The sequence below is a fragment of the Chelonoidis abingdonii genome, chromosome 7 (assembly GCF_003597395.2).
Source record: "Chelonoidis abingdonii isolate Lonesome George chromosome 7, CheloAbing_2.0, whole genome shotgun sequence".
NCBI classification, from domain to species: domain Eukaryota; kingdom Metazoa; phylum Chordata; order Testudines; family Testudinidae; genus Chelonoidis; species Chelonoidis abingdonii.
In genome coordinates this window covers 105,133,904-105,161,085 of record NC_133775.1, presented here as the reverse complement: position 1 = coordinate 105,161,085, position 27,182 = coordinate 105,133,904, and the positions used below count along the sequence as shown (strand labels likewise).

At 47.0% G+C, this 27,182-nt stretch overlaps 2 protein-coding genes across 3 annotated transcripts; one reads left to right on the top strand and one right to left on the bottom strand.

Annotated features, from left to right (window-relative positions):
* The first annotated feature begins 1,223 nt into the window (after positions 1-1,223).
* On the top strand, positions 1,224-12,757 carry RBM22 (RNA binding motif protein 22). The gene is made up of 11 exons (XM_032771955.2): positions 1,224-1,361; positions 1,952-2,005; positions 3,060-3,089; positions 4,983-5,115; positions 5,915-6,015; positions 6,176-6,348; positions 8,210-8,410; positions 9,081-9,245; positions 9,719-9,807; positions 10,439-10,570; positions 11,480-12,757. The coding sequence occupies exons 1-11, from the start codon at positions 1,308-1,310 to the stop codon at positions 11,608-11,610; spliced, it is 1,263 nt and encodes a 420-aa protein (XP_032627846.1). The 5' UTR covers positions 1,224-1,307; the 3' UTR covers positions 11,611-12,757.
* Positions 12,529-26,553, bottom strand: MYOZ3 (myozenin 3). 2 transcript variants are annotated; one of them, XM_032771977.2, is made up of 7 exons: positions 26,467-26,553; positions 21,487-21,576; positions 20,802-20,956; positions 20,127-20,204; positions 19,168-19,306; positions 18,349-18,529; positions 12,529-15,274 (listed from the first exon to the last, which is right to left on the bottom strand). In XM_032771977.2, exons 2-7 carry the CDS (start codon positions 21,566-21,568, stop codon positions 15,100-15,102), a joined length of 810 nt encoding a protein of 269 aa, XP_032627868.1. In that variant the 5' UTR covers positions 21,569-21,576; positions 26,467-26,553; the 3' UTR covers positions 12,529-15,099. The 2 variants fall into 2 exon arrangements, with proteins under 2 accessions (XP_032627868.1, XP_032627858.1); XM_032771967.2 differs by having other exon boundaries at positions 26,298-26,519.
* Between the last annotated feature and the right edge of the window lie 629 nt (positions 26,554-27,182).

Sequence of the window (27,182 nt, the reverse complement as noted above, 5' to 3'; positions counted from 1 at the left end):
TGCTGTTTGAATAAGTACTTATGTTTGTTTTAAACTTACTGCCTATTAATTTCATTGGGTTGCCCCTGGCTCTTGTTTTACCTGAAGGGGTAAATAAAACTTCCTTACTCTCTTTCTCTACATCATTCATGGTTTTGTAGACCTGTATCATATTCCACACGCACACTCCTCTCTTCCAAGCTGAATAGTCTCTGCAAGTGGTTTCAAAGAACTATACTCCCAGGATCTTTCTTGAATGAATCTAGACCCCATCATTTTGTATGTGTAGCTGGCATTGTTTTGCATTTATCAACACTGAATGTCATTTGCCATTTTGCCGTACAGTTGCTCAGTTTTGAGAGATCCTTTTTGTAACTCTTTGCCGTCTGCCTTAGGCTTAACTCTTTTGAGAAATTTTGTATCTTCTGTAACCTTTGCCACCTCACTGTTTACCCTATTTTCCAGATCATGTATGAATATATTGAACAGCACTGGTCCCTGTACAGATCCCTGGGGCGGGGGGGCCTTTGATATTTACCTCTCTCCATTCTGAAAACTGACCATTTATTCCTACCCTTTGTTTCCTGTCTTTTAACCAGTAACAGATCCATGAGAGAATCTTCCCTCTTATCCTCTGCCTGCTTACTATGCTTAAGAACCTTTGATGAGGTACCTTGTGAAAGACTTTTCTTGTTTCCCTTATAAACATATATTACACCTTAATAGATAGCAGTACATCTCTGCTAAACCTTCTTCAGACTTACGTGTTCAGATTTCTTAATGTGCCTAAACAGCCCATTTACAATCCCACCTTGATCACAGCCTTCAGTAAGAATGGGGTAGCACAACGCCTCCTGACTCCTTTAAAGTCCTTTAACTCGTCTGCTTCTGCAAAAGGTTTCGACACGTTTGTCTGTGGTTTGACTTCGCCAGGAGTCTTTTTCCATAATGAAGGGGGGAGTCTCCCGCCTCCCTCCCTAAGGGGGGCATTTCCCCCCCCCCCCCCAGCGCCAGTGGGGGAGTCTCTTCCCCCCCCTCCCGGGATTGCCCCTCCCCCGGCCAGGGGAGCAGCCTCTCTGGGATTGCTGGGGCAGGAGCCACTGGGAGCACTGGTCCCCTCCCGCGAGGTGAATTAAAGGGCCCCCCCCATCTCTATGGTTACTGGTGGCTAGAGGGGATGCAGGTAGGCGGCAGCGCGCCAGCTCTCCGAGGGTCATGCCGGGGTCACGGCCTTTCTTCCTTTCCCGGTGCATGCCGGGCTGTTGGCGGAGCGGCGCGTGCGCTTCCGCCCGGGCCTTGCGGCTGCGGGTACCGGGGCTGGTTCCAAGATGGCGACGTCTCTGGGCTCCAACACCTACAACCGGCAGAACTGGGAGGACGCGGTAAGGTCCGGAACTGGCCCCGGTGGGGGCCTCGGGGCCTGTGGCTGCGGCGCGCGGCTCCCCGGTGGGGTGAGGGGCCTCCATCCTCCCGGGCTGGTTTTAGCCTCCCTCTGCGGCACGGCCCAGGGAGCCTTGAGGCGGCGGGGGCTGGGGCGCGTGTTGAAGCTCGTGTGGGAGGCTCTCGGCCGGGCTCTCACCCCAGGGGGTGTAGGGCCTTGTGTCCTGTTCGGGGCCGCCGGGCTGGCAGAGTCCACGGGTCCCCCGGGATTGCTGGTGTCTGCTCTGGACTCCTGACACGGTGGGATCTGACTGTGTATTTGGGGGAGTGACCTGCTTTGAGAACAAAAATAATAACTGGCAGCGGGTGTGTGGCTCTTCACAAGTCTTCAGCTAGTAGCTGGGTGGGGCATATTGGGGGCCTTTGTCCCCCCACTTCGGGTAGTCAGAGCTTTAAATTAGTACTGGCCAGTCCAGCATCTTTGATCTGAGAGACGCAGCCTGCAGAGATGTTGCTGTTGAATAGAGATGTAATCTGAAGTGAGCTCTGAGGTTTAGCCCTCCTGACTATTTTTTTCTCCTCCTTGATGCAGGACTTCCCCATTCTGTGTCAGACGTGCCTTGGAGAAAACCCTTATATCAGAATGGTATGTGACTGTTTCGAGTCATTGTCCTTTTAAGCTGTATGGTGAGATTAGGCCCTGAACCTCGGGTTTAGAGGACTAAAAACGAGCTCAGTCAAATGAGACAAATAGGAGATGCCAGAATGCGTACAGGCTTCTACGTGCTGCTTTTTGGCAGCAGAACATGCGTGCATAGTGGAAAAGGGCTAGATTTCAGGATTGACCGAGGGCATGGGGAACACAATAAAACAAATCAAACAATCAAAAACTTGAGGTGAAGTCAAGACCGCTTGTCTAATGGTTAAATCATAAGAGATAGGGTAAACATGGGTTCTCTCACAACTTTGATGACTGTCTTCTTGACTTAGAGAAATGTGATGTACTGAAAGGTTAAATCTTTAAAATGTGCTTTGATATCTGATGGACGTTGCTTGAATGTCCTTTAAATCCTTGTTCTTATACCCAGTGCATTAACATCTTCAGTGGAAGGCTGTGTACCTGTCATCATTCCATTTTGTTTTACCTTTCCCAACACCAAGTACAATCATGTAGTGTAGTCTCATTTTAAACATCCACCTTTCTCCACACTCCTCTCCCTAAGCACACTTTAGTCTGTATGAAATTCTAATGAGCTATAATTTTTAATGCAAATGTGGTCTGTGTTTCAGAGATTGATAGAGGATTCATTTTTATGTGTTATGGATCTCTGGATGTTTTGTCATTGTTTAGAAAACAGATATATTAAAAGCCAAAACTGAGGGGTTTCTTTGAAAGATTTAAAAATATTCTATTGAATATTCTGCCATCAGAAAAAAATAGAAGGGTTTGGAAGTGATATCCTCCCACTTACCTTTCAAAGGCTCTCCGGATTACGTGAAGGCCATAGGGTCAGACATCTCCAAATGCAACCAGCACAGAGAAAAAACATGCAGAAGCTGTGGTGGTACCACGTGTGGATGGTTGGGTGGAAGAGGTGGAAAGCCCTAAAGTATTTTCTAAGGCATGTAATGTATGATCATAGCATTGACTAGTATCTTGTGTGTTTTTTTTTAGTAATTTTCATTTGATTTTATTCCAGACCAAAGAGAAATATGGAAAAGAATGCAAGGTATGTTTCTCTTCATTGTAAGCGTTGACTTCTGGACTAGCTCATTAGTTTCCATTTAGGATTAAAATATAATGTTGAAAATATCAGATAGCAGTCCAATAGTTAGCTTCAAACAATTGCTTATTCTTGTTAACATTTTAAGGATTGGGTTTTGCAAGCTCTTGACCATGTGAATGCCCTGATGCCTACAAATACTTGACAACAGTTAAACTACTGGTGTGCTCACTGCCTATCATGCTGACCAATGTTGTTGCATTGTTTCCTTGTATACTCTCCCATCTCTCTGTATCCATCTGTAGTCTCTTGTCTTACACTTAGATTGCAAGCTCTTTGGGGCAGGGACTATCTTATTTTTTCTCTGCAGCACCAAGCACAATCGGGTCCTGGTCTGTGACTAGGGATCATAGGTGCTACAGTAAGACAAATAATTAATAACTCTAGTCATGTGATTTATCCATGAACGGCAGTGGGGCTTCTCATGTGAGTGAAGTTACTGATGATTATACATCTTTTCAGGATTTGGACCCTTAATTATTAAAACTGAAAAATGTTTAGGTTTATTGCCCTTATTTCACTATTTAGTCTGGTTATTCACTTTTAAAAAAAAAAGTTTGGAATTGTTCAGATTCACTTCTGCCTCTAGTCATTTTCACTCAGAGTCTCTTGCAAGAGCACAGTGCTGTAAGGTTTAGGCTTCAAACCCTGTAAGAGAATAATTACACTCCAACAAAAATAACCAAATCACTTAGTTATACAAATTCCTTCCCTCTCGCTCCAGGAGTGTGTGGTGTTGATCTTTAACCCCATCCTCCTAGTGGATTCACTGTATCCATAGGTTGGCACCAAAAGATGCAGTGTTCAGCTCTCCTGGTGGGAAGGTTACTAACACAACTTTTTCAGAAAGAGTAGAAGGGGGGGAAAAATGAAAAAGTCATCTCAAAAAGGTTTGAACTTGAATCCAAACTAAGAAGAGAATCAGATTTATCAGTTGCTGTTACTCCAAAAAAAAACAACAAAAAACCCTCATAACATAGCGGTGGTTAATGCTGGACTGGATTACTATTGAATTTATTTAATCAATCTAGCATTTTCCTGTTAAAAATTCCTTTCCTCTTCACTTTTGCCTAGGCAAACGGGTGGTAGATGGAACTTGGCTTTCCTCTGGATCTCAGTAACTCCCCTGCCAGCAAGTGGTTCATGCTTGTTATCTCTGAAACAAGCCAGCCTTTGTGTTTCAAAAAGGAGAATGAAGGAATCTTTAGTGATATCTCTTGGAAATATAAAGCAGAATGCCTTGTATTGACTCCAGTGGAGGAGTTAAAATGTATTGTTTCCCTCTTTTCCTTCTTCCTACCATCATCTCCTTGTTGTTAGGAAACCAGAGTGATGTACTGAGGGCCAGCTCCCCTTCCCCGAGTCCAGTATACAATGGAAGTAGAAACGTCCTCCCTACAGAGACTCTATGCATTACTTCAGAGTAAGGCCATCCTTTTCTGGGCCTAAATACCTGTGGCCAGATGGACTGGGTCTCTTGCTATCCCAGCAAGTATATAATTTGCAAACATATCCTACAAATTAGCTGTAATGATCCTTTAGGTACAGCTCTTTGAACTAAGTAGAAGTTCTCTTTGCCTTGTGCTCTAGACAAAGTTGCATGAGTATTCAAATCATTGCAGGAAAGTCCAGCCAAAACTTTATTCTCCTGTCAAAATGGGGCAACCAAGAAAAGATTGTTTTTTTACTGTTGTTTGCTTGAATTTTTACATATTAAGGTAGTAACATTAGGCAGGTGATAAGCCTCTAGTAGTAGTTGAATTTCAATAAGAATTTGCATGCTAGTGTCGTTGCTGGCTGCAGTTAGAGTGGTACAAGTCACTGCTCTCTTTGTCTCAGATTTGTGCAAGGCCCTTCACAGTGTTTCGCTGGTGCCCAGGTGTTCGAATGCGCTTTAAGAAGACAGAAGTGTGCCAAACATGTAGCAAGCTGAAGAATGTGTGTCAGACCTGCCTGCTTGACCTGGAATATGGTGTGTAGCTGGGGTCAATTTACCAAAAACTGGAAGTACAGACTGAGACTTGACTTTGCTTGTCTCCTGTCTCTGCATAGTTTTAATACATCTCTAAATAAATGTGTATCTCCATGACTGTGCGCCTAGGGCATGGAGATGTTTGTATGAGAGAGAAGTTGAACAAATCTGACTACGACCTCTTTTAGGATATACCACAAGGCACATCTATATGCCATATGGTGCTCCTGTCCGTGCATAAACTTTCCAGCTCATTAAAGACTAAATTTTGTCTAATAATTGTATCCATTCTAAAATAAGATCTTCCTATACACACTAGAGTTGTAATGTGATTGTCTGTGTTCATACTACTGAGTTGCTATGAATTTCCAAGTGTGTTTGGAGTTTGATACCAAATGGATCTTACTCTAACTGTAGAAAGGATTAGAATCTTGACATTGCATGCTTTTGTTGCTGGCAAGCTTAAAAATAGTTCCCTTAGTTATGCTAGATGTAGGATGAATTATATTTGTGACTGAATCTCACTATTCAAATATGTTGCAGTAGACTATGCAGAGGCTTTTAAAAAACTACCATGAAACTAGACAAACTTTCAGTCTCATTCAGTTCACCTTACACGGCAGGTGAAGTAATAGTATCCAGAGGATATTAATGCAGTGTAAAACAATGAATCAGTACATATTTGACTGCTCTTCAGGACTCCTATCTCCGAATGCAGCTACCTTAGTATGTTATAATAACCATTTTTGGTCTTTCTGCTTTCGGTTAATATTAATTTTGTTTTTCCATTTAATTTTAGGTCTACCTATTCAGGTTCGAGATGCAGGACTCTCTTTTAAAGATGACATGCCTAAATCTGATGTCAATAAAGAGTATTACACCCAGAACATGGAGAGAGAAGTAAGGAATGCATTTATAATGGAATCTATTGGTGGCTTATTTCACTTGTGCTGTAGATTAAATGAACTAGATAATCTTGAAAACGTCCTGATTTGTCTGATTATGTGCATAAATTTCCTGTCCCAAGCAATGAAATATGCATTCTTTACCTACTGCTTAGATTTCGAACTCTGATGGCACAAGACCAGTTGGTGCTCTAGGAAAAGCTACTTCTACCAGTGACATGTTGCTTAAACTGGCTCGGACCACCCCTTACTATAAACGCAACCGACCCCACATTTGTTCCTTTTGGGTGAAAGGAGAATGCAAGAGAGGGGAAGAGTGTCCCTACAGGTACAGTTTTGTTTGAAAAGCTAACGTGTTCACAATGGTATGCAGTTCTCAGAAAATGGAAGTAATGCAGTGTCTTCATAAGCATTTTTGCAGATGTTGGAGGAAAAATTACATAAGAACAGCCATGCTGGATCAGACCAATGGTCCATGTTGCTCAGTAGTCTGTCTTCTGATAGTGGCCAATGCCAGATGCTTCACAGGGAACGAACAGAATAGGGCAATCATCGAGTGATCCATCCCTTGTCGTCCACCCCCAGCTTCTGGCAGTTAGAGACTCAGGACATGCAGAGTGGGGGGGTTGCATCCCTGACCATCTTAACTAATAGCCATTGATGAACCTGTCCTCCATGAACTAATCTAATTCTCGTTTGGACGCAGTTATACTTTGGACTTCACAACATCCCCTGGCAAGGAGTTTCACAGGTTGCCTGTGCACTGTGTGAAGTAGTACTTCCTTCCTTCTGTTCGTTTTAAATCTGCTGCCTGTTGATGTCATTGAGTGACCTTGGGTTCTAGTGTTATGTGAAGGGGTAAATAACACTTCCTTATTCACGCTCTCCAGTCCATTTATGATGTTGTAGACCTCTGTCATATCCCCCTTTGGTCATCTCTTTTCCATGCTGAAAAGTCCCCTCTCTTTCTAATCTCTTCTCGTATGGACGCTGTCCCATACCCTTAATCATTTTTGTTGCCCTACTCTGGACCTTTTCCAATTTTAATGTATGTTTTTCGAGATGGGGCAGCCAAAACAACACACAGGATTCAAGGTGTGGGCAAACCAGTGATTTATATAGTAGCAGTATGATATTTTCTGTCTTATTATATATCTCTTTCCTAATGATTCCCAACATTCTGTTAGCTTTTTTGACAGCTGCTGCACATTGAGCAGATGTTTCCAGAGAACTATTCACGACTCCAAGATCTTTCCTGAGTGGTAACAGCTAATATAGACCCCATCATTTTGTACACGTAGTTGGGATTGTTTTCCAAGATGCATTACTTTGCATTTATCAACACTGAATTTCATCTGCTGTTTTGTTGCCCAGTTTTGTGAAATTCTTTTGTAACTCTTCGCAGTCTACTTTGGGCTAAACTCTCTTGAATAATTTTGTATCTTCAAATTTTGCCACCTCACTGTTGACCCCTTTTTCCAGATCATTTATGAATGTGTCGAACAGCACTGGTCCCAGTATAAATCCCTGGGAGATACCACTATTTACCTCTCTCCATTCTGAAAACTGACCATTTATTCCTACCCTTTGTTTCCTGTCTTTTAATCCATGAGAGGACCTTCTCTCTTATCCCTTGACAGCATACTTTGCTTAAGAGCCTTTGATAAGGGACCTTGTCAAAAGCTTTCTGAAATTGAATGTTAACTTGACATATATTCCCAGTAAATTAATCCCTTTGCAGCAAGGTCTGTCTTCATCATACTGTGTATACTCAGCAGTGAGCTGAAACATCAATCACCATAACAAGTGCAGCTTTTCTCTTACATTGTACATTGCCTCTCTTTGCAACATCAGTCCTTGCAGCAGAAAATACTGTCCCACCGTCAGTGATCTGAACATATCTCAACAAGTAACTTTGTTTGAAACCCGGCTCTTGCAATTTCATGGGACCTTGGTTGAGCTCTCCGAGCTGCTATTTGTTAAAACTGTATGTGGCAAATGCTATAATAAATTAATAAGTAATTTGAGTTCTTAGGGCTCTTTAATTGGGTTTCATTTTGGTGTGATTATTTGAATGCTGTTAGTCCTCAGATAGCCTTTTAAGGAGAAAGGTGGCTGTTGCAGTCATGTTAGTCTGGTGCAGTTGTAACAGTGCAATGTTATTAAATGTTTTGTTTACTATACTTTAGACACGAGAAACCTACAGACCCAGATGATCCTCTGGCTGATCAGAACATCAAAGATCGTTACTATGGTATTAATGACCCTGTAGCTGATAAGCTTCTGAAACGGGCTTCAACCATGCCTCGTCTGGACCCACCTGACGACAAGACCATTACCACATTATATGTAGGAGGCCTGGGAGATACCATCACCGAGACTGATCTGAGGTACGTTGGTACATCTGAGTTCACATTTGGTTTTCAGCTTGATGCCTTGATAACTGAGAATTAGCTTGCGAAGGTTTTCCTAAGATGCTTGTCACATTGTTCATCTTTAGCAAGCATTTTGTTGAGGTTGCTATGCCTGAATGAGAATGAAGGGGGCCGTTCATCCCTTGGTTATGCAGCCCTTCATTTGTCCCTACCAGTCAGGAGTGAGTGACCACTCTTGCTCACTTTCCCTAACCAGAAGCTGGCTAATAGGTCTATTTAGAGGAGCGCAGAATTTCTGGAGGTGGGAATATGGAGAAGTCTAAGCAACATCTTGTGTGCTGTGTTTAAATTCTTCTTCCACCTCCCCCAAAAATGCATCATTGCTGTTAGTGCCCAGAGGATCCCATTTTGCACTTTTACAATTGAAATCCCCTGAGCTAACCTCCATCCTGTGAATTCTGAAGAAACCTGTGTTAGAGCCTGGCACTGTTGCTGCATAATTGTATGTAGGGATTAAAGCTCTGTGACAGGCATTTCCCCTCCTTTCTAACACTGGATTTGAATCAGTGATATAGAGGGGAAAGGATGCTTGTCTTCCAAGGGTGTGAGCATGTGAGACCTTTAATATATTGTGTCTTTATGGCGAAGAGGAGCAGAAACCAATTTTGCTGTCCTTTCCTTGCAGAAATCACTTCTACCAGTTTGGGGAGATCCGGACGATAACCGTGGTACAGAGGCAGCAGTGTGCATTCATCCAGTTTGCTACACGGCAAGCTGCTGAAGTGGCTGCTGAGAAATCCTTTAACAAGCTTATTGTCAATGGACGCAGACTCAATGTCAAATGGGGCAGGTGAGGAAGCGGGAGAGGAAGAGGGGAAGCATTTATTTCCTTGTTGGAGGTTTTCCTCTGGATATTGTTTTTGGAGAATCTACTCTTAACTGAGCGCGTCTGAGTCATGTACTGTTCCTTATTCAACTCAAAAGCAGTCTTGGTGACTTAGAACAGAAGCCAAGTGTGTAAAAGACACACACATTTACTGGGTTGCCCGTCTTTTGGTAGGGGAATGAGGTGTTGGAGGGTAATTGGCATTGGGTCTCTTTGAGAAATTCTATTTTGAGGTGGGTACGCTGCTGTCTGAAAAAACAGCACTAACTCCTTTTGTGCCAGCTTACCAAGTCCCTGCTGCTAGCATTTTGTAAATTCTTGATCCTTGGCCTGAAGCAGTGGGTCTGGGATTGGTGACGTAAAACTATCCCTCTTGTGAGGGTCTGCCCCTCTGCCATCTCCCTCTTCAGTTCTAATGTTTTTGGCTTTGATTTCAGGTCCCAAGCAGCAAGAGGGAAAGAGAAGGAGAAAGAAGGTACTACAGAATCTGGTATAAAGCTAGAGCCAGTCCCAGGGCTACCTGGAGGTAAGGGAAATGGTTCCATACCAGTGACTGCCCTCTCAAACACAGAACAGCAGGTCACTTGCTGCCATGAGGCAGAAAAGAGTTACACTTAGTTTGCTCTCTATACCATTGGGAGCTGGGGCCAGTCGGGCAGCACCACATTCCACACTCAGAGCAGTTAGTGAACCTGTGTTCGAATAAGAGCTGGCTGGAGAGTCTTGTATTTATGGGCAATGAAGGGTTCTTTGGCTAGAAAGAAATTCAAGGTGACTCAAAGCCTTTTTTAAAGGGTGATTGAAAAGTTACAATGGTTAGAATAAAGGCACTTAAATCACTGAGACCTTCTGTGGCATAAGATCTGGTTGTGTGTTCTTGAGCCATTCAGTGTCATCTGTTGGGGCAGGCAATCCCAGTTGCTTAGGATTGGATTCAGGTGGTGGTTTGTTGTGGAAGGGCCAGAGCCTGTGGAAGGGATCACGACTATTATTCTAGAGGTTCACTGGCATCCTGCATCTGTTAGATACACACTGCTAACAAAGTTCCTGTCAGGAGAGCTGGTTGCAGCCACTCCCCTTAGGGCCAAGGGTGGGTACTTGCTTATATTTTGCCTGCTTGCTTTCACCAGTAACCAAGGGATGTTTGTGTCTTGAAGCTCTTCCCCCTCCTCCAGCTGCAGAAGAAGAGGCATCTGCAAATTACTTCAACCTACCTCCCAGTGGCCCTCCAGCTGTGGTTAACATTGCCCTGCCACCACCTCCCGGCATTGCTCCGCCCCCACCTCCAGGTAATTCCCTCCCCCTTCCCCCTTCAGTGGGGAGAGGTAGAACTATGTCCTTTACCAGAGAGGCCTGGAATCAATCCCTACTTGCCAGATTACCTACTAGCCAGTGCTAGGGTGACCAGATGTCCCGATTTTATAGGGACAGTCCTGATTTTTGGTGCTTTTTCTTACATAGGCTCCTATTACCCCCCACCCCTGTCCTGATTTTTCACACTTGCTGTCTGGTCACCCTAGCCAGTGCCCTCTATTGTAGTTTTGTGTTGTACCTACTAAGTGCGATCTGGGTTTCTGAAACAGCTTGTGCTGTAGAACTGGCTCAGTTAGACAGAACTGCCTGTGCTGTGATATGTTCTCTGCAAAATTCTGTAGTACCCAGGAGAATCCCATAAACTGTGCTGAGGCCCACTCTGCTTAGCTGATAGCCGTGTAAAGCCCATGTTGTCCCTCGCTTTTAGGAGTGACTCTAAACAGATAGAACATTAGTGTCAATATTTAACTGTTTGTATATTCAAAACATGAAACCTTTTCCCTGTGGAACTTCAGGACATTTTGGGTTTGTCCAGCTACCCTGGATGGTCTTGTTACCCAAACACTTCTGGTATGCTCAGTAGTGAAAACAAAACATTTAGAAGTTCATAATATAATAGGGAGCAGCGGAACAGGCACTCGCAGAATCAGAATCTGTACTGTGTCTTTGAATAGCAACATGTCCTCAGCTGTTCATTATGCTGGCTGAAAGGTTAAAAGGGAGTAAATTGGGATTCCTCAGGAATTAGTGAAGGAAGAGAGGGGGCAACCTTTCCGTGGGCTCAAGTATGTTTTGCTTATCTGGCTTGAATGACAAACAGGCATTAGTAAAATACTTCATCAGGACGCCTGGTAATCTGACACTTTTGTGTTCTGTGTCTGCAGGTTTTGGACCACACATGTTCCACACCATGGGGCCTCCACCTCCCTTCATGAGAGCCCCAGGCCCCATCCACTACCCTTCTCAAGATCCACAGAGGATGGGTGCCCACGCTGGGAAACACAACACTCCCTAGCACCCCATTGACCTGTTCACCGTTTGAGTAGATGTCATTTTTTGGTTACCATGGTAGCATAATATGTTCAGCTGTGGGCAAGCTGGAGACTAAGCCTTGCTTCCTGCTTGCACACACAGGGCAAGCTGAGCTCTGTGTTGCCACTAGTTAATCTGGTCATTCATATAACCTGAATCATTCACTTACTATCATGGGTAGGGGGTGTGGGAGGGAGGAATGTGGAGAGACGTGATCTAGAAGGTTCATGAATGAATTGTACTAGAATTACAATCCCATCAGTGTACTCAGTTTTGCACCTTTTGAAATAAATTTGTCTCCTGGGAAAAAAAAACACCTTCAGCCGGTTTGATAGTCTCAGCAGGTTACACCTGGAATGGATTGGGGTCTCTTGTACAGACTTACCTGGAGATTTTGCTAGTAATATTCATTCTGGAGTCAAATAACTAGTGATTCATCATTGAAAAAAGATACCAGGTCCTCTAGCACTAAGCCAGAACACTCCAAGATAACACTGAGGGGAAAGGAAACTAGCATCCGGTGCACAACTTCCAGGGATATCTCCTTCTACTTACTGTGACTTTTTTTGGGTTGCTTTTCTTCTGATCATGAGAAACTGGAGAATTCTGAGCCCCTATAGTTGGTCAGTTAAGTGCTAGGTAATGCAAACAGTTCCCCTACTGCCAGTTCCAGCATGAACCAGACAGATGACTGCTTGAGCATCTATCTCAGATAGGCCAGCTGGGATCTTCCTGCTCCTCACCTTGGGGAATGAACATGGTTACTGAAACTGCCAGGAATGAGGCAGCAGTAGTACTGCAAGCTCATCCAGTCTGAACTATGGCTTTTGTGGCCCTCGCGTAAAATGGCTCTCAAGCTGTGAAATGGACCAAACCATTTTTCATTTGATAGGTTGTGTGATTTTAAGAGCTCTGTGTTCAGCATTCACCCTGGAGCATCTGTTCTCTGTGTAAAGTCTGTAATTTAATACAGTGCATAGGAGTCCGGGTGGGGAATTTTAAAGTACCAAAGTCTGTTGCTTTGATGTAACTGATCTGTAGATATGTTTTGGTAAACAGATGCGTGTGATGAGATAAAGCCTTATTTACTTGGTTTTGGTTTTTTAATTAAAATGGGCAGATTTTCCAAATGTTTGGACCCTGCTTCCAGAGGCAGAACTGGTCTGAGTATTGTCTGACCTTGTTTGGCTGAGCCCTCTGTCCTCGTAAAGCTGAAGCGTGGCGTGAGACAGCGAGAGTACAGCCCCGGTTCTGCTTCACCACGCTGCTCTTTGGACTGCTGAGGTGCACTGTGAAGTTCTGACCTTGCAGGCACCATATAGGATCTTGCATGGGCAAGTACAGTACTCTAGGGGGTGCCCTTGGCTAGTGCACTGGCCTTTCCTCTCTGGAGACTTGGGTTTAAACCTGGCATAAGTTAGAGGGAAATGAGTGTTGCTGGTCTCAGGTTTACCCCTCAGTCAGTAAAAATATCAAAATACAGCACAGCTTGGTGCTGTTCAGCAGCTCCCAGAATAGAGTGTTACAGGACAGGCTTTTGACGAGCCATGTACAGATCTGTGGGGGGGACGCTGGCACAGCACCTGCTTGTACTGGGCTTGACTCAAGCCAGTCAGTGCCTTATTCTGCAAGCACTAATTTGACAAGTACTGAACTGAGACAAGTTTTAAAATACAGCTGATTTATTTTCTCCAACCAGATTTCTGAATGTAAACATGGCCTCCCGCATGGCTTCACAGGCAAAGGGGAGGGAGATGGGCTCAGAGCTGGACAGTACTTCACAGGCACAAACCTTTAAACACTTAGACTGGCTCTTTTACTTGTTCAGTTTGCCCAGGTGCGCTTCTGGGGGCAGGCAGAGGAATGAATGTTCCCCATGTGAGTGTTGCGTTGCAGTGGGGAGTGCCCCAGGTTGTAATTAACTGAGGTGCATGCTTTCCCTCTGGATGGCCTCATTGGCATTAGAAACACAGTGGTTGTACGTTCTGTTATTGACAAATAAGGCAGCCTTTTAAAATTGCACATTTACCAGCCTGGATGCAAAATTACTTACCTAGCCTAACCACGATGCAAAAAATATATATTACTCACCCACTAAAAAAGAAAACAAGACCATTCTTGCATGGTTAAGTTACAGTAGGGTTATCATCAGAATCTGACAAAAACAACTAAACAAATGTAGAAAGTGCATAGTTGAGCTGGAGCTTTCCTATTAGCCAGGGTGAGTGGGAGTGTTCGGAACAGACATGGGTTCTGCTCTGCCATTTATTTTTTGGTACCATTCTTCCTTTGATGGATAGCTCTGTTCTATATACTGTGTTTGTGTACATCCAAAAGGCTGTGGTCAAAACACCATTGTTGACTATTTTCTGCATGTGCTGCATGAAGGTCTTGCTTGCCATAGGTGTTTGTTATGTAGGATGTCCTCTCTTTCCTAGTGGTACCACATTAATGTTTTTATCAAGCATTGATTTGTATGATCAGATTGACAAGTACTTACAGAATCATTGTATTTTGGGGCTCCATCTTAAACCAGTAGGATCCGGTCCTGACTATTATTGCAGTTAAAAAAGAAAATCTGAGCAGCATCAGGCACTCTATGGATAATTATAATCAAGTGGTGTAAATACTAAAACTGTGGTGTGTAACCTCATACAGCAAGTTGTTACGGGTAGGAAAGGAAGTGTAACACACCAACCAGTAACTAGCAGGGAAGATGGCATAGGTTCCTGATTCTCCCAGTTGGGGTACTGGTGATCTCAAGCACTCCCCTCCCTTATATGCAGTACATGTTTCTGCCTGACAGCCAGCCCAGTGTTTTGTTTCTTAGTGGAGTTAGCATGTTAAATTACATCTATCTCTTTACATGTCAGAAAGCCATTAGCAATTTATTTCACCCACGTTCCCTAATTACCACTGCCTTATTACTCCCCCTCGTCATCTCAACCAACATGACATTTCTACAGCACTGCCCTTCAGCTGGGATTTCTCTGAGCAGCCACCACCTGTCAATGCTGGTGTTAAATGTTTCAGCAGAACTGTTGCAAGGTGACTTGATGTGACAACAGCTGGCTCTTCTGCCATTTGCCACAACACTAGAGCAAGGACAATGTGTCTGCTCTAGTCGGTTTGTTCCATAGTATAATGATGGATGTGGAAGTTTACTGGAATCCCACTGTGTTATCAATGAGAACTTAGCTGGTCAACTTGTCCTAGAGCCACAATAATGGACACCTAGGAAAACCTTGTAACAGCATAGTCCAGGAATGGCTGTAGATGTGAGCTTGCTGGCAGCTGTGTGTGGAAGTGAATGACATACTGTGCCACTGAGCCTTCACGGGGTGCATGGGTAAAAATTCTACTCCCCTTTTCTGCTGTGCTGAGGAATACCTCTACCAGCGATTTAAAACAAAGCATGTTTGAGCCTAGCAGATTAAAGCATCTGGGGGTAAGAGAAGGGAGTAAGATTACATTACAGCTCTTCTGTCTCTGGTAAAATCCGTACCCAGCCCTGGGGTGCTCTGTTAAAGCTGGGTCTGTTCCAGACGAGCTCCAAGCTGTTTGGTGTGTCTGTCTGAGCCTCCATCTCCAACCCAGGCACAGTGAACATGTCATTGAGCAGCACTCCACCAAACGGGGTAGGAGTCCTGCATGCACAAAGGAAGAAGATTTAGCATTTTCAGGGGGGGTAGGGGCATACTTCTCTTGGTAGTCATGGATGGAAAAAGCACTCGGGACTAATTGCTCCTTGAGCATCCAATAGCAGCCTAGTCATCTAGGAAGAGCCATTAGTTGCCACCCTGTGTCATGAATGGCAGCTCTACTCCTTCCAGCCACCATAATCCCCACCTACTCTGTCTGTTTCCCTCAGACTCTCAAAAGATGCATCTCTAGAATGAGCCTCAGTCAGCTGGCCCTCATCCGAACGCCTGCAGAGAGACAGGGTTGCTTGTCCCACTACCTCAGCAGCCTTGGTTGAAATGGTAAGGTAGAGCTGGGTTTCAGCCCCCACAGCTACTCCACCCCACTTCCCCTTAGCAACCCTGCCAGCCTTCACGTGCGTATTGAACAAGAAGAGGCATGAGAGAGACCCCACACATGAGAGGTCTTGAGGCAGCAAGTCTTATCCTCTGCTCTCTTTGTAAAGGAGAGTGAAGCCTCTTGTGTGCAGCCAAAGCCTTCTGGAAGGGACTGCAGCTGTGTTACCACCACTTCATGATCAATGCTGTCATATATCTCTTAATAATCAACCTGCTTTCGGCACCAGGGTAGCTTCTCTTGGAACGTGACGAAAGGGAGCTTTCGTGCAGTGGCTTGAGCTGTCATTTGTTCCTGGAGAAATGATAGAAGGGCAGAGGTGTATTCCCGTGGAGCAGCTAGGGTTGTGCTGAATATTAGGCCTTCGTTCAAGGCAGAGCACTGTTTTGGGGGCAGCAGTAAAGGCTGACTGTGGGGTGTATCTGCAAATATCTGCTTTGGAAAGCGTGCTCTGTTACATTGTCTAATCCGTTACTCAGGTAACATGGCATCATGTCTCTCAGCAGCGCCCCAGGGATTACACGTCTGAGCCCCACTTCTGGGGAAGTGTGGATGATGAAGGCTTGTTCCAGAAATGCTCAGTTCCCCCAAGGAGTATGTGGCAAGGTCGTTCTCAGAGCCTTGTGTTACAGCTCACGTAGGGCAGGTAGAGCCTTGTGTTACAGCTCATGTAGGGCAGGTACCATCTCTGCCAGCCTCTTCAAGGTCTTTCATCACCCCTCTGCATTTTTTAAATAAACCAGCCTGCTTGAATTCAGTCATTGGAGAGGTCATGAACTTTTCACTGGTCTATTACAAATGTGAAATACTCCAGGGTTCATCTTGCTTCATAGGCAGGATTTCTGGCTTCTCACTTAATACAAAAGGCAGCACCTGTTTTCCTAACAGCTTTGGGTTGGATTTGTTTGAGGTGGGGAGGATGATCAAATTAAAAGGTGATTTTCAAAATCAGGACATTAGATCCATAAGGATCATGTGTTTTTTCAACTCAGTTTAAATCTGACATCTGTAAATTCAGCTTGCCGGCACTTTGTTAAAGGTGGAGTTAAAATGGAAGTGAGAGACTTGGCATTAAAGTAGCATCTAGCTGTATTAAATATCAGTTTAGGGCTTTAAATAGAAGAGCAGCAGTTCAGAGGGGAAATAACACAGGGTGAAGCTAGGCAGCCTTACACATCATATAGAAACATGCCCATTTGAGTTTCTGTCCAGAAATAAATACTGAGCCAAGGGCTGAGAAACATGACCCGGCTGAGAAACACAGCCAGCCCGAGAAACTAAAGAACAAATGACTTCAGCACCTCCCCCCTCCCTCTATAGCTTATGCCTGATGGAGCTGGGGACAGGAAGCATTCTAAATATTTGAATATGTTGGGTGGTAAGGAAATGACAATAGAAACCCCTTGGCTTTTCCACCCTTTGCTTCCGGCCGGCAGCATCACTTCCACCATGGCCTTACTTTCTGCTAGCTGGCTCCTGTACTCCCTGCTAGTTGCCCTGGGTCTAGTGTGGGAAAAGGTTGGCGAGTCCCTCGCTAATATCTTACATTTATACAACACCTTTCATCTCCATCACTTCCTGCATCACTCAAATGTGGCCACCTCAGGGTTCGAATAAGGCATCTTGTTAATGGCCCACTGACATTGCACAGCAGCCTAGGGCAAGAAGTGAGGAGGAAGTCCGCATCCATCTGAAACCGTAGCAAGAATTCAGCTAGGCAGGTTGTAATTATCCAAACAGCAGTTGGCCAGGGGACCAGGGTGAACCTGAGACACAACGCTCATGAAAAGGGATTTTTGGATCCTCAATGACCAGAAGGGATCAGGGCCTCGGTTTTATGATGCAGCTGAAAGATGTTGCTATGTAAGTTCAGTGTCCTCAACTCCATGCTAGGTACCTTGTTCTCTACTGACTGAGAAGTGAGAGTGCCTCTACTGGAACTCCACTCTGCAGAACATAGGATTCCCTTGGCAGTCTCCCATCTGAGTACTTTACAAACCCAGCCCTACTTTAACTTCTCAGATCTGAGGAAGCATAACAAAGAGGAAGGTTAACTCTTGCACAGAGTGCCTGGAGCTGCACCCTTTGCTGCAGCAACTGGTGGAAGAAGTGTGAGAGTTCAGTCTCCAGTGTATGGCTGGAAGGAATCAGGTGACTTTTTAGCACCTTGCATAAGGATTAACCTAGTGTCCTAGCTGCTTCTGCAGCTATCTGTCACCTTGTGAAAACTAGCACAGTGCATGAGCTGTCACTTAGCGTGGCCATGGCCTAACAGCTGTGGAACGGAGACTGCTCTGAGCACAGGCGCCAACTCTGTGGTTGCTCCATGACTCAAGCACCCATGGAAAAAAACAGGGTGCTCAGCACCCACCAGCCTCACTGGTTCCATTCGGGGCTGGCCACTGATCAGTTGTTTGTGTCCTGTTGCAGAGAAGTCCAGGGTGCCCCATCTCGGTTTTGTGCTGCACAAGACCCCTGTCCTGCCCAGCCTTTCCCGGGGCGGTTGCTACAACAAGCAGCTAAAATGGGGTTGCAAGAAAAATTGCAAATAGCAGCTCTTAGCAAGGTCTCCAGCCACCTTTTCATCCCCAAGCCTGACTCGTGCCCCAGGCCGAGTCCTCCATCAGCTCAGAATCCCCAGCATATCACAGCAAACATGGTGGATGTGTCAGGTGACCATTACCTGTTGAAGCTCCTCAACTCGAAGTGGCTGGGTTTCCTGGGCAGTTCAGGCAGCTGGCTCTTGCTCTCCATCCGGTGGTCCTCACTGAAGAGGAATTCCTGCCAAGGGGAACAGTAGCCCTTGGGGATGGCAGTGAAGTTGAACTTCTCTGGTGGGACTTCCTTCAGAGGTCCGGAGTAGCCTGCGTTTGGGAGACAAGGCTTTTGTTACTACAGCAGATCTGCAAGGCAGCAGCCAGCCAGCTGCACTGGATTGTCAGGCCTGCCCGTCCTCGTGTGGACAGGACCTTTTCCATCCCCTGGGAAGGGCTGGGAGAGCAGTGGAGCTGGCCAGGACATGTTTTATCCCCATGAAAAATGTAGAGAAAAACTAATTTTTTTCTTTTTATCAAAATGTTTCTTTTGTCCTATCACCGACATTTCAGATTGTTGGGTGTTTTTTGGGGTTTTTTTTGACAAATACCTGAAAAAAATTGGCAAAAATGTATTAATTTAAAAAAAAATCTTTTTTTTATCCAAAACCCCAACTCTTTTTCCATTGAAAAAACACTTTGGCAGACGATGCCCAGCCAGCTGTAGTGACTAGGCTACCTCTCTGCAAGTGACATCTGTGGGAGTAAGGGGAGGGGAAAGGAGGCTTTCCTTGCCACATGGGATGGCTGTTCCCTGATTGGCTATGGGTGGGGTCCTCATGTTCTGCCAGTGGGAATCATGGGGGCCACACGTCTTCTATCAATAACAAGTTCTGCAGGTCTGGCTCCTCATTACTTCACTGCTGTAGCTTGGTCATGGTGGTGTTTTTCTGTGGGCAACTCCTTACCTGGGGCCAGGGCCTCGGGACTGAGGGCTTTACTCATTTGTATGACTTTGTTTGTCTTCTTGGGCACTTTGGGAGGGGTCCCCTGGCCTGCTGCTGCCACGTGAAGCTCAGTGTGATAGTTCTCCTGGCCCTGGGCAGACTAGAGAGGAAAGAGCAATAGGAGAAGGCTTTGGACAGGGCACCAGGCGAGGTCTGCTCCGCTTTGCCCCGACAACCGAGGGAAGGTCTTGTGGAGAAGATGGAGTAGCAAAGGGCAGGGAAGGAGACTTAGTCACGTCTCCTGAAGGGTGATCACTTTTTTTCTCAGGGATGAGAAGAGTATATTGCACTAGCTAGAGCCAGGCAGGGCATGGCCAGGTGCGGTGCAGGAACTCCCCACATGCACTTCTGCTAGTGTGCCTTAATGCATTGCTGCAGCATCCTCTGCTCTGCTAGCCCCAGAACCTCATACAATTCCACCAGTGGCCCTCAGGGACGACCTACCAGCCCCTTGTTTTCTAATCTTTGGTCCTTTCAAAGACACTTGCATAGTGAATTTGTGATGAACCGCTAGCGTCTTGGAGGAAAACTATCACCTTGCTTCACTTTTGCCTGCCCCCGTGAGATTGTCAACCCAGGCCTCCGGCCATGGAAGGATACTTATGGAGGTTGAGCCCACAGAGCTCCTCCCTCACTCAGAAAGAAGGAGAAAATGAAATCAGGGAAAATACGCTTACCTTCATCCCCACTGAATAGGTCAGCATGCAGAGCAGGCCCCAGAGGGCCACTTTCCAAAGTGCCTTGATGCAAAGAGCATACAAGCATCCTGCTGCGGGGGTAACAGCAGCCTGCCAGCCCCCTCGCGGCCCTTTCCAGCATGTCCCTGCTCAGTGAATGCAGGCAAAGCACTGACCTAGAACTGCCAATGAGGCTACTTCAGTAACAGCTCCAGCCCAACTGGCCAGCCCAGGGACACTCACCAGCCACGCGTCCGGTCTTCCCGCCAGGTCCCCCTCAGCCGCGCCAGGTGAGCCGCCTGCTGCCATCCTGGTTGAGCTCTGTGGAGGGCAGGGGGAGTGACGTCACTCTCTGAGGGGAGCAGGCCCCACACGCAGCCCCAGTGCCGGGAGCGTGCCGTCAGCTTAGGGGCTGGCGACGCACATGGTTTCAGAGCCCAGTTTCCTGGCTCTGCCAAGGGGATTGTTTCCACAGAAACTGGCCATGACAGCTGGCAGTGCCCGGTGGTGACAGCCCGGCTCTCCTCACAGATCATGGCGCAAGAGCCCACAACAAAGATGGCTCCCTCCCCCTCACACTCCTTCCCATTAAAACATGCAGTTACAATAACTGCGCAGGGCTTCCTGCTAACTCAGGGATCCCCATATCCTGGGCTAAGAAGTGCCCTGCCTTTCAGGGGCCTGCTCAAGTGATGCTCTCCCACCTACCCCGGCAAAGGGCGAGGGAGGTAGGCCAGGGTGCTGGCGTAACGCATGAGTGTTACAGCTCCCCTTCCATGCCGATCTAGAGGACCGGCTTTATTATAAGTCTGGAGGTCCCTGGTTCAGTCCCCAGACTGTCAGCCAAGAGCGTGACCATCATGCTGATGCAACAGGGTCAGCTCTGATTTGGGTTCTCTTTACGATGAGGCGACTCACGGCTCTGTAGCCAGTAGGATGCTCCAAGATGAACTTCTGCACCCGCTTCTGCCTCTGTTGGAACAGCTTGGAGCCCCTGTTTGTCTGCAGAGACAGCTCTTCCACCATCAGATCCTGGGGAACACTGACCTTCTTCCCCAGGTCCAGCTGGGGGACTGAGGACACACACACAGCAGGGCAGTGAAAGCACAGGTGTTGCAATAGGGGGTTAGGCTCAGCGAGGGGGCAGTGGCTGTGCATGGGGAGCCAGCAGAACCTCACTCTGGGGAGAGGTGAGGAGAGGGTTTGGTTGACTCAGCCCCTAGGAGTGACAAACATCTGGCATAACTCTGCAGTGCCCATCAAGCTGGGTCAGAAACTGAACTCATGGGAGCCACATCCAGGCAAAGAGGTGGGGACCAGGGGGCCTTGTGGGGGGAATGAAAAGGGAGGTTAGTAAGGGGATCCTGGTGCCAGGAAGGGCTCGGAATAACCTCTAGCAATCTGGGGTATGGGCCCCATTAGTGTTAATTGACAATGTACCATTCATTTGGAAAGTCCAAGGAGGAGACCAGTAACATTAATACCCCTGAACTCCAGGGGATTTTTGCCAGTGTCTTCAGTGGGAACTGGCTCAGCCCCCATGGATTGCATGTGGCAACCTGGGGCTACTCTGTAAGTCAGGTTAGCACAAGGCATCTCTTACCATCTCCCGCCATCTCCCTCACGATGGCCATCGCCTGCCTTTTTCTCTCTCGGGTGTGGTCCGATTGCATAATTGGGAACATCTTCTCACCTGGAAAAGAAGCAGAAGCCCAGCAAGGCTCACACGTCAGGGCAGACCCTGGCTGCTACTCACATGCAGGTCTGGCACTTCCATTAGGCGACCCTAGGTGGTCACCTAAGGTGCCAGGATTTGGGGGGGGTGGCATTTTGTGCGCTCCGCACGGGGTGAGCAGGAGCTTCCAGTTCCACTCCCATCGTGCCGCCGAAGAAGGACCTTCTGCCAACGTGCTGCAGAAAACAGTGGCAGGCAATTGAGCAGCTCAATGACTGCCGCTGTCGCCTGCGGCATTTCGGCCGAGGGTCCTTCTTCGGTGGCACGATGGGAGTGGAACCAGAAGCTCCCGCGCACACTGTGGGGAGCACACAAAATGCCGCCCCCCGAATTCTGCCTAGGGCGCCAGAAACCCTGGCGCCGCTCCTGCTCACACGTTACCCCCAATGTGCCAACTGCCCCCTCCCTGGGAAGAACTGATCCCAGGTGGAGTTCTGAGGTTTGTGTGATTGCTTTTTGCAAACGGTTACCCTGGGGCCCAGCTTTGCTCCCTTTTGGAAAATAAGCACAAAACCAGAGAGATTGCAGCTGGAAAAATGGGGTTTCTCTTCCCCTTTATGGTCATAGGAACTATATCATGCCCCCACATCACCCCAACTTCACTGCAAACATCTCCCATTCATTTCAGGACCAGCCCTCCATATCTCTAGCACTATAGAGCTGTTCCAAGTGACCACATCCTGGCCCTCTGTGCTCTCCTCCCCGTTCTCCCCACTGTTCTTGGACTAGCTTCTCGCCAACCCTTCACACTCTTTGCCATTGCTGGTCCGAGAGCCTTCTCCTCCGCAGCTCCTGCCATCGGGTGCCGTCTCCTGCAGCAACTCGCCATCTGAAATCTATTTGCTCTCTGCTCACGCCTCTTAATTCTGCCCTCCATTGCTGGCTTGATGATTGAGCCACTTAATGTATTCCCTAGGCCAATATTTTGCACCAAGGCTCTCTGTCCCTAATACAATGCACTGGCCTGCATTAAACTCTGCCAAGCACTGTGGGGGTGTCATAAACAGATAACTAAGGGTTAATGTTTCTTTTACCTGTAAAGGGTTAACAAAGGGAACCAAACACCTGACAAGAGGACCAATCAGGAAACCGGATTTTTCAAAGCTTAAGGGAGGGAATTTGTGGGGGTTTCTTGGTCTTGGGTCTTTGTTTGTTCTGTGCTCTCTTAGCTATGAGAGGATCTATTTCCAGTCCTTCCAATCTTCTGTTTCCCAGTTGTAAGTACAAAGGTAGCAAAAGTATTTGCATCTGTGTATCTGGCTGGTGGAGTCTTTATGTGTATTTGGCTATAAGTACTTTCAATTGTATTGTTTTGGGGTAAGGCTGTTTATCCCTTTTCTATGTTTATTCATTTCTATAAGTTGAAAGCCCTTATCTTAACATCTAGATTACAGAGAATGTTATTCTATTTCTTTCTTTTTTTTATTAAAAGTTTTGCTTTTAAGACTTGTTTGAAGTTTTCTCTCTGGTAGGCTAAGGAACGAAGGGGAGGGAAATTCTCTTTGTGTTAGATCTACGGAGGGTGAATTCTGCAGCACCAAGGAAATTGGTGGGAGAAAGGAAGACGGGGGAGGGGAAAAGCTGCTCTCTGTGTTTAACTCTCCTAGTGTCCCAGGGCGGGAAGAAGCTAAGGGGGAAGAGAGATAGATCTTTTCTGTTTCCTTGTCTTTGGGTTTGTCTCTTTGTGGAAGAGAGGAGACATGCTTCTTGGTATTGTGATGTAAAGAGGTTGCATCAGTAACTCTCAGGTTAGCCCAGAGAGGAAATTCTGGGTGGGAGAGAGGTGGGGGGAATGGTTTATTTCCCTCTGTGGTAAGTTTCAGAGCTTCTGAGTCTTGGGGTCCCCCAGGGAAGGTTTTGGGGAGACCAGAGGGAGCCAAAACCCTGGAATTTTTGGCTGGTGGCAGCAAGATCAGATCTAAGCTGGTAAAAGCTTAGAGGGTTCATGCTAGCTTCTCAGTTTATGAATGCTAAGGTTCAAATCTGAGTAGGGAAAGCTATGATAGGGGGGCTGTCTTGTATGAAAGACGCTATTCAAAATATACAAATTAAAGCTGCACTGCGTTGGATACTGAGCTTTCTGAGTTCAGCTACCCCTCTGCTTCGGGCCTGAAGCAAGAGCCCTTGTGACTGCTAGATTAGCTGGCTGGTGCCACGTTTATTCATAAACGTCTGCTCCTTTATGTTTAATTTTCCTGAAGTGTGTGACTTCATGCCTTGCAGTGGTGAGTTTCACAAGCTAATGAAAATGTTACATGTTTCCTTATATGTATTTTAGGGCCATATTCTGCCCTAAGTCATGGAACAAAACCAATGCTTGGAACATGGGTGGAACAGGGATCTATGATTTGATCGATCAATCAGATTTCTAAGGTTGCCTGTGCCATCTAAGCCTTTTAACTTGTACCCTCCTGAAGCCAAGAAGAAGCTCAAATCAGTCACTTTTGCTCTGTTTGCCTCCCTGGGCATTTCTTTAAAGAGGAAAAAATAGTCCCCATCTCGTTCCTCCCCCCACACCACCGCCATAGAATCACAGACTCATCAAAGTGTCGGGTTAGAAGGGATCTCAAGAGGTTCTCTAGTCCACCCTGCTGCACTGAGGCAGGATTAAGTATATATATCCCCCTGTGTGGTGCACGAACGGATGGGGTCCCCCTGCCTGAACGGGGCAGCAGGCTAAGTTAGTAGCACCTTGCTCTGCTTTGTGGGTTTCATTGTAGAGATCATGTCTGCTCCTCGCAGCTCCCTGAGCTCCCGTTTAGCCACGGTCTATTTTAAGCTCCTGCCCTCGGTAGAGCAGGGAGTTGTAACTCTGATCCTTTGGGAAAAGAGGACGGCGCCTGGTGGTTCTTGGGAGGATGGTCTCAGCAAGCTGGGGAAGCTGGAGGGCTAGGTCGGGAGATGCTGGGCTCCCCTTAGGAGAGTCTGATGGGACTTTAAGACCCTGCAGGTGCAGCAGCATTCCTAGCAAGTGACTCTGCTACAGCCATAACAGGGGCTGCTTGTACAGGGAAGGGGGGAGTTGATACTCCAGATACATGGCAGCTCCTCTAGGATTCGATGACCCAGGGCGAAATCTTCACCCCATTGAAGTCAATGGGAGTTTTGTCCTTGCTTTCAATGCAGCCTGGATCCCCAACCCCCAGCGATCAGAGGACACACAGCTTCCCCACTCCTAGCACAGCTTGAAGGGGTGAACTGGCCTCCCCACCCGCAGTCATGCAGGGTCCTTGCCTGGCAAGATCTCTGGACTCAGAGTGGGTTCGCGTTCCACTCCCCATTTCTAGTGTCGCCAAGCACTGGTGTGTGGGTTTGCCATTGCCCTTCCAGAGCCCAGCCGACAGACCTGAGAGAGCTCCTATTCACCCCGCCCCATTATCCAAGAACTCCAAGGAATTAAACGGCAGCAAATGTCAAGCAACTGACAGGAAATGCTTTGCTCGCCACAGCCTGTGGAACTCACTGCTTCAGGGTATTATGGAGGTAAATATCCCATTTCCACCAGGCCAAACGCACAGCCACGGATAAGATTAGCCCCTGCAGCAGCACTAGTAAGGAAACATTACAAACCTCATGCTCCAGGGTATAAGCTGATCACCAGCTGGGTGCAGGAACAAACTTCCCCTCCAATGCAACTGGGGCCATTCTGGGGGTGTTAGTCTCTGCAGCATCCAGTATGAGCCACTGTGGGAGGCAGGGTATGGGGCGAGATGGCCCATTGGCCCAGTCGTGCATGGGGAGTCCCATGTGAGTAGTCATTTCTCTGTAATGTAGCCAACAACTCCACAGCACTGCACTGCCCCCCCAGCTCCCATGTCCTGGGTTGCTGCCCGTCTTGCCCACAGCAGCGGCTCCCTGAGAGCTGCAATGCCTGCTTTGCTAGCCCCCATAAGGGGGGTCCTCAGAGCCAAGCTGAATGCACCTAACCACCTCCCCCTATGCTATACAGCTTTCACGGGGGAGACCAGCGTTTCTCAAACTGGGGGTCTTGACCCAAAAGGGAGTTGCGCGGGGGGGGAGGGGTCGCAAGGTTATTTTAGGGGTGGGGGTTGAGGTATTGCCACTCTTACTTCTGTGCTGCCTTCAGAGCTGAGCATCCGAAGAGCAGTGGCTGTTGGCCGGGCAACCACCTCTGAAGGCAGCGCCCCGCCAATACCACACCAGGCCACCCTTACTGCTGCTGGTGGTGGCTCTGCCTTCAGAGCTGGGTTCCCGGCCAGCAGCTGCCACTCTCTGGCCACCCAGCTCTGAAGGCAGGGTTGCTGCCAGCAGCTGCAGCAAGGGTAGCAGTACCGCAACTCCCCCCCTCCCACACACAATAACTTTGTGGCCATCCCCACAACTCTTTTTTGGGTCAGGACCCCTAGAATTACAGTGTGAAATTTCAGATTTAAATAGGCAAAAATCATGAAATTTACAATTTTAAAAATCCTATAACAGTGAAATTGACCAAAATGGACCCTGACATTGGTAGTGCCCTAACTATTAACTCTCCAGGTTCCAGCCCCTCAGTGAGTCTGAGCTAACAAGCGGTGGGGGGAGCTAGCCTGCTCCTCAGTGGGGGTCAAATGCCAGTGTGCTGGTGCTGAGTTCCCTCCTGCTGCTTCTGAATGTAGCAATTCTCCCCGTCCCGTGCTATTCCCCTCCACCTCCTGAGTTCAGAGCCAAGCTCTTCCTACCTGTGTGACTCCTCGGACTCTGTCTTGCTGCGATGTTGTTAGATGAAAGGCGCTTTCCTGCTGCACCTGCTCCGCCCAGGGATTAGGCCTGACCCTGGGATTCCTTAACAGCTTTCACAAACCTACCCCAGGGCCCAGTGTTTGCCAGTAGCCCCTGTGTCTTTCTTACCCCCTCTGTGCCCTGCTCGCACTCAGCCTGGACCATCGCTGAGATTCCTCGGTCCTAATCCATGTTACATCAGACATTTATTTCTGGCTGAGAAAGGGGGCGGAGCAGCACAGACCCTGGTGAGGCAAACTCCAGATCGTTAAGAGCACACACACACACATACACTCACTCATGTTCACGCATACAAAGCCATATGTGTGCACCCAGGTAAGGCGTTTACACACAAATGCAGAAACATGCTAGTATATAAGGAGGCATTAGCAATTGTACAGCAATTCAAAGCCCAACAGTATCAGGGAAGTGCTAAATGCCCTAGCGGGGGATACAAACGAATGCAGGCACTAGAGGAGGGAAGCTAGAGACTTTCTCCAATAATGCCAGGGCAAAGGGGTATTTGATTAAAATAAAAAAGCAACCCATTTATGATAAATACAGGGAAATACTCTGTTATGTGCTTCTTATTTATTATCATTATTTTTGGAGCACAGAGTACTTCGCAAAACACAGAGCCAGAAAAGGTCCCCTGCCCCAAGGAGTTTACTCTAGAATTCAAATGAAGGGCAAAATAAAATCTGCAGAACTCGTTGCTACAGGATATCATGGTGGTACAGTTCACAAGCAAGTTAGAGGGGTAAGAATAGTATTTGCAGGGCCAGCAATGAGAATCAAATTACAAGAGGACACAAATTTCACAGTTTAGGCCTAAGCTGCTCACC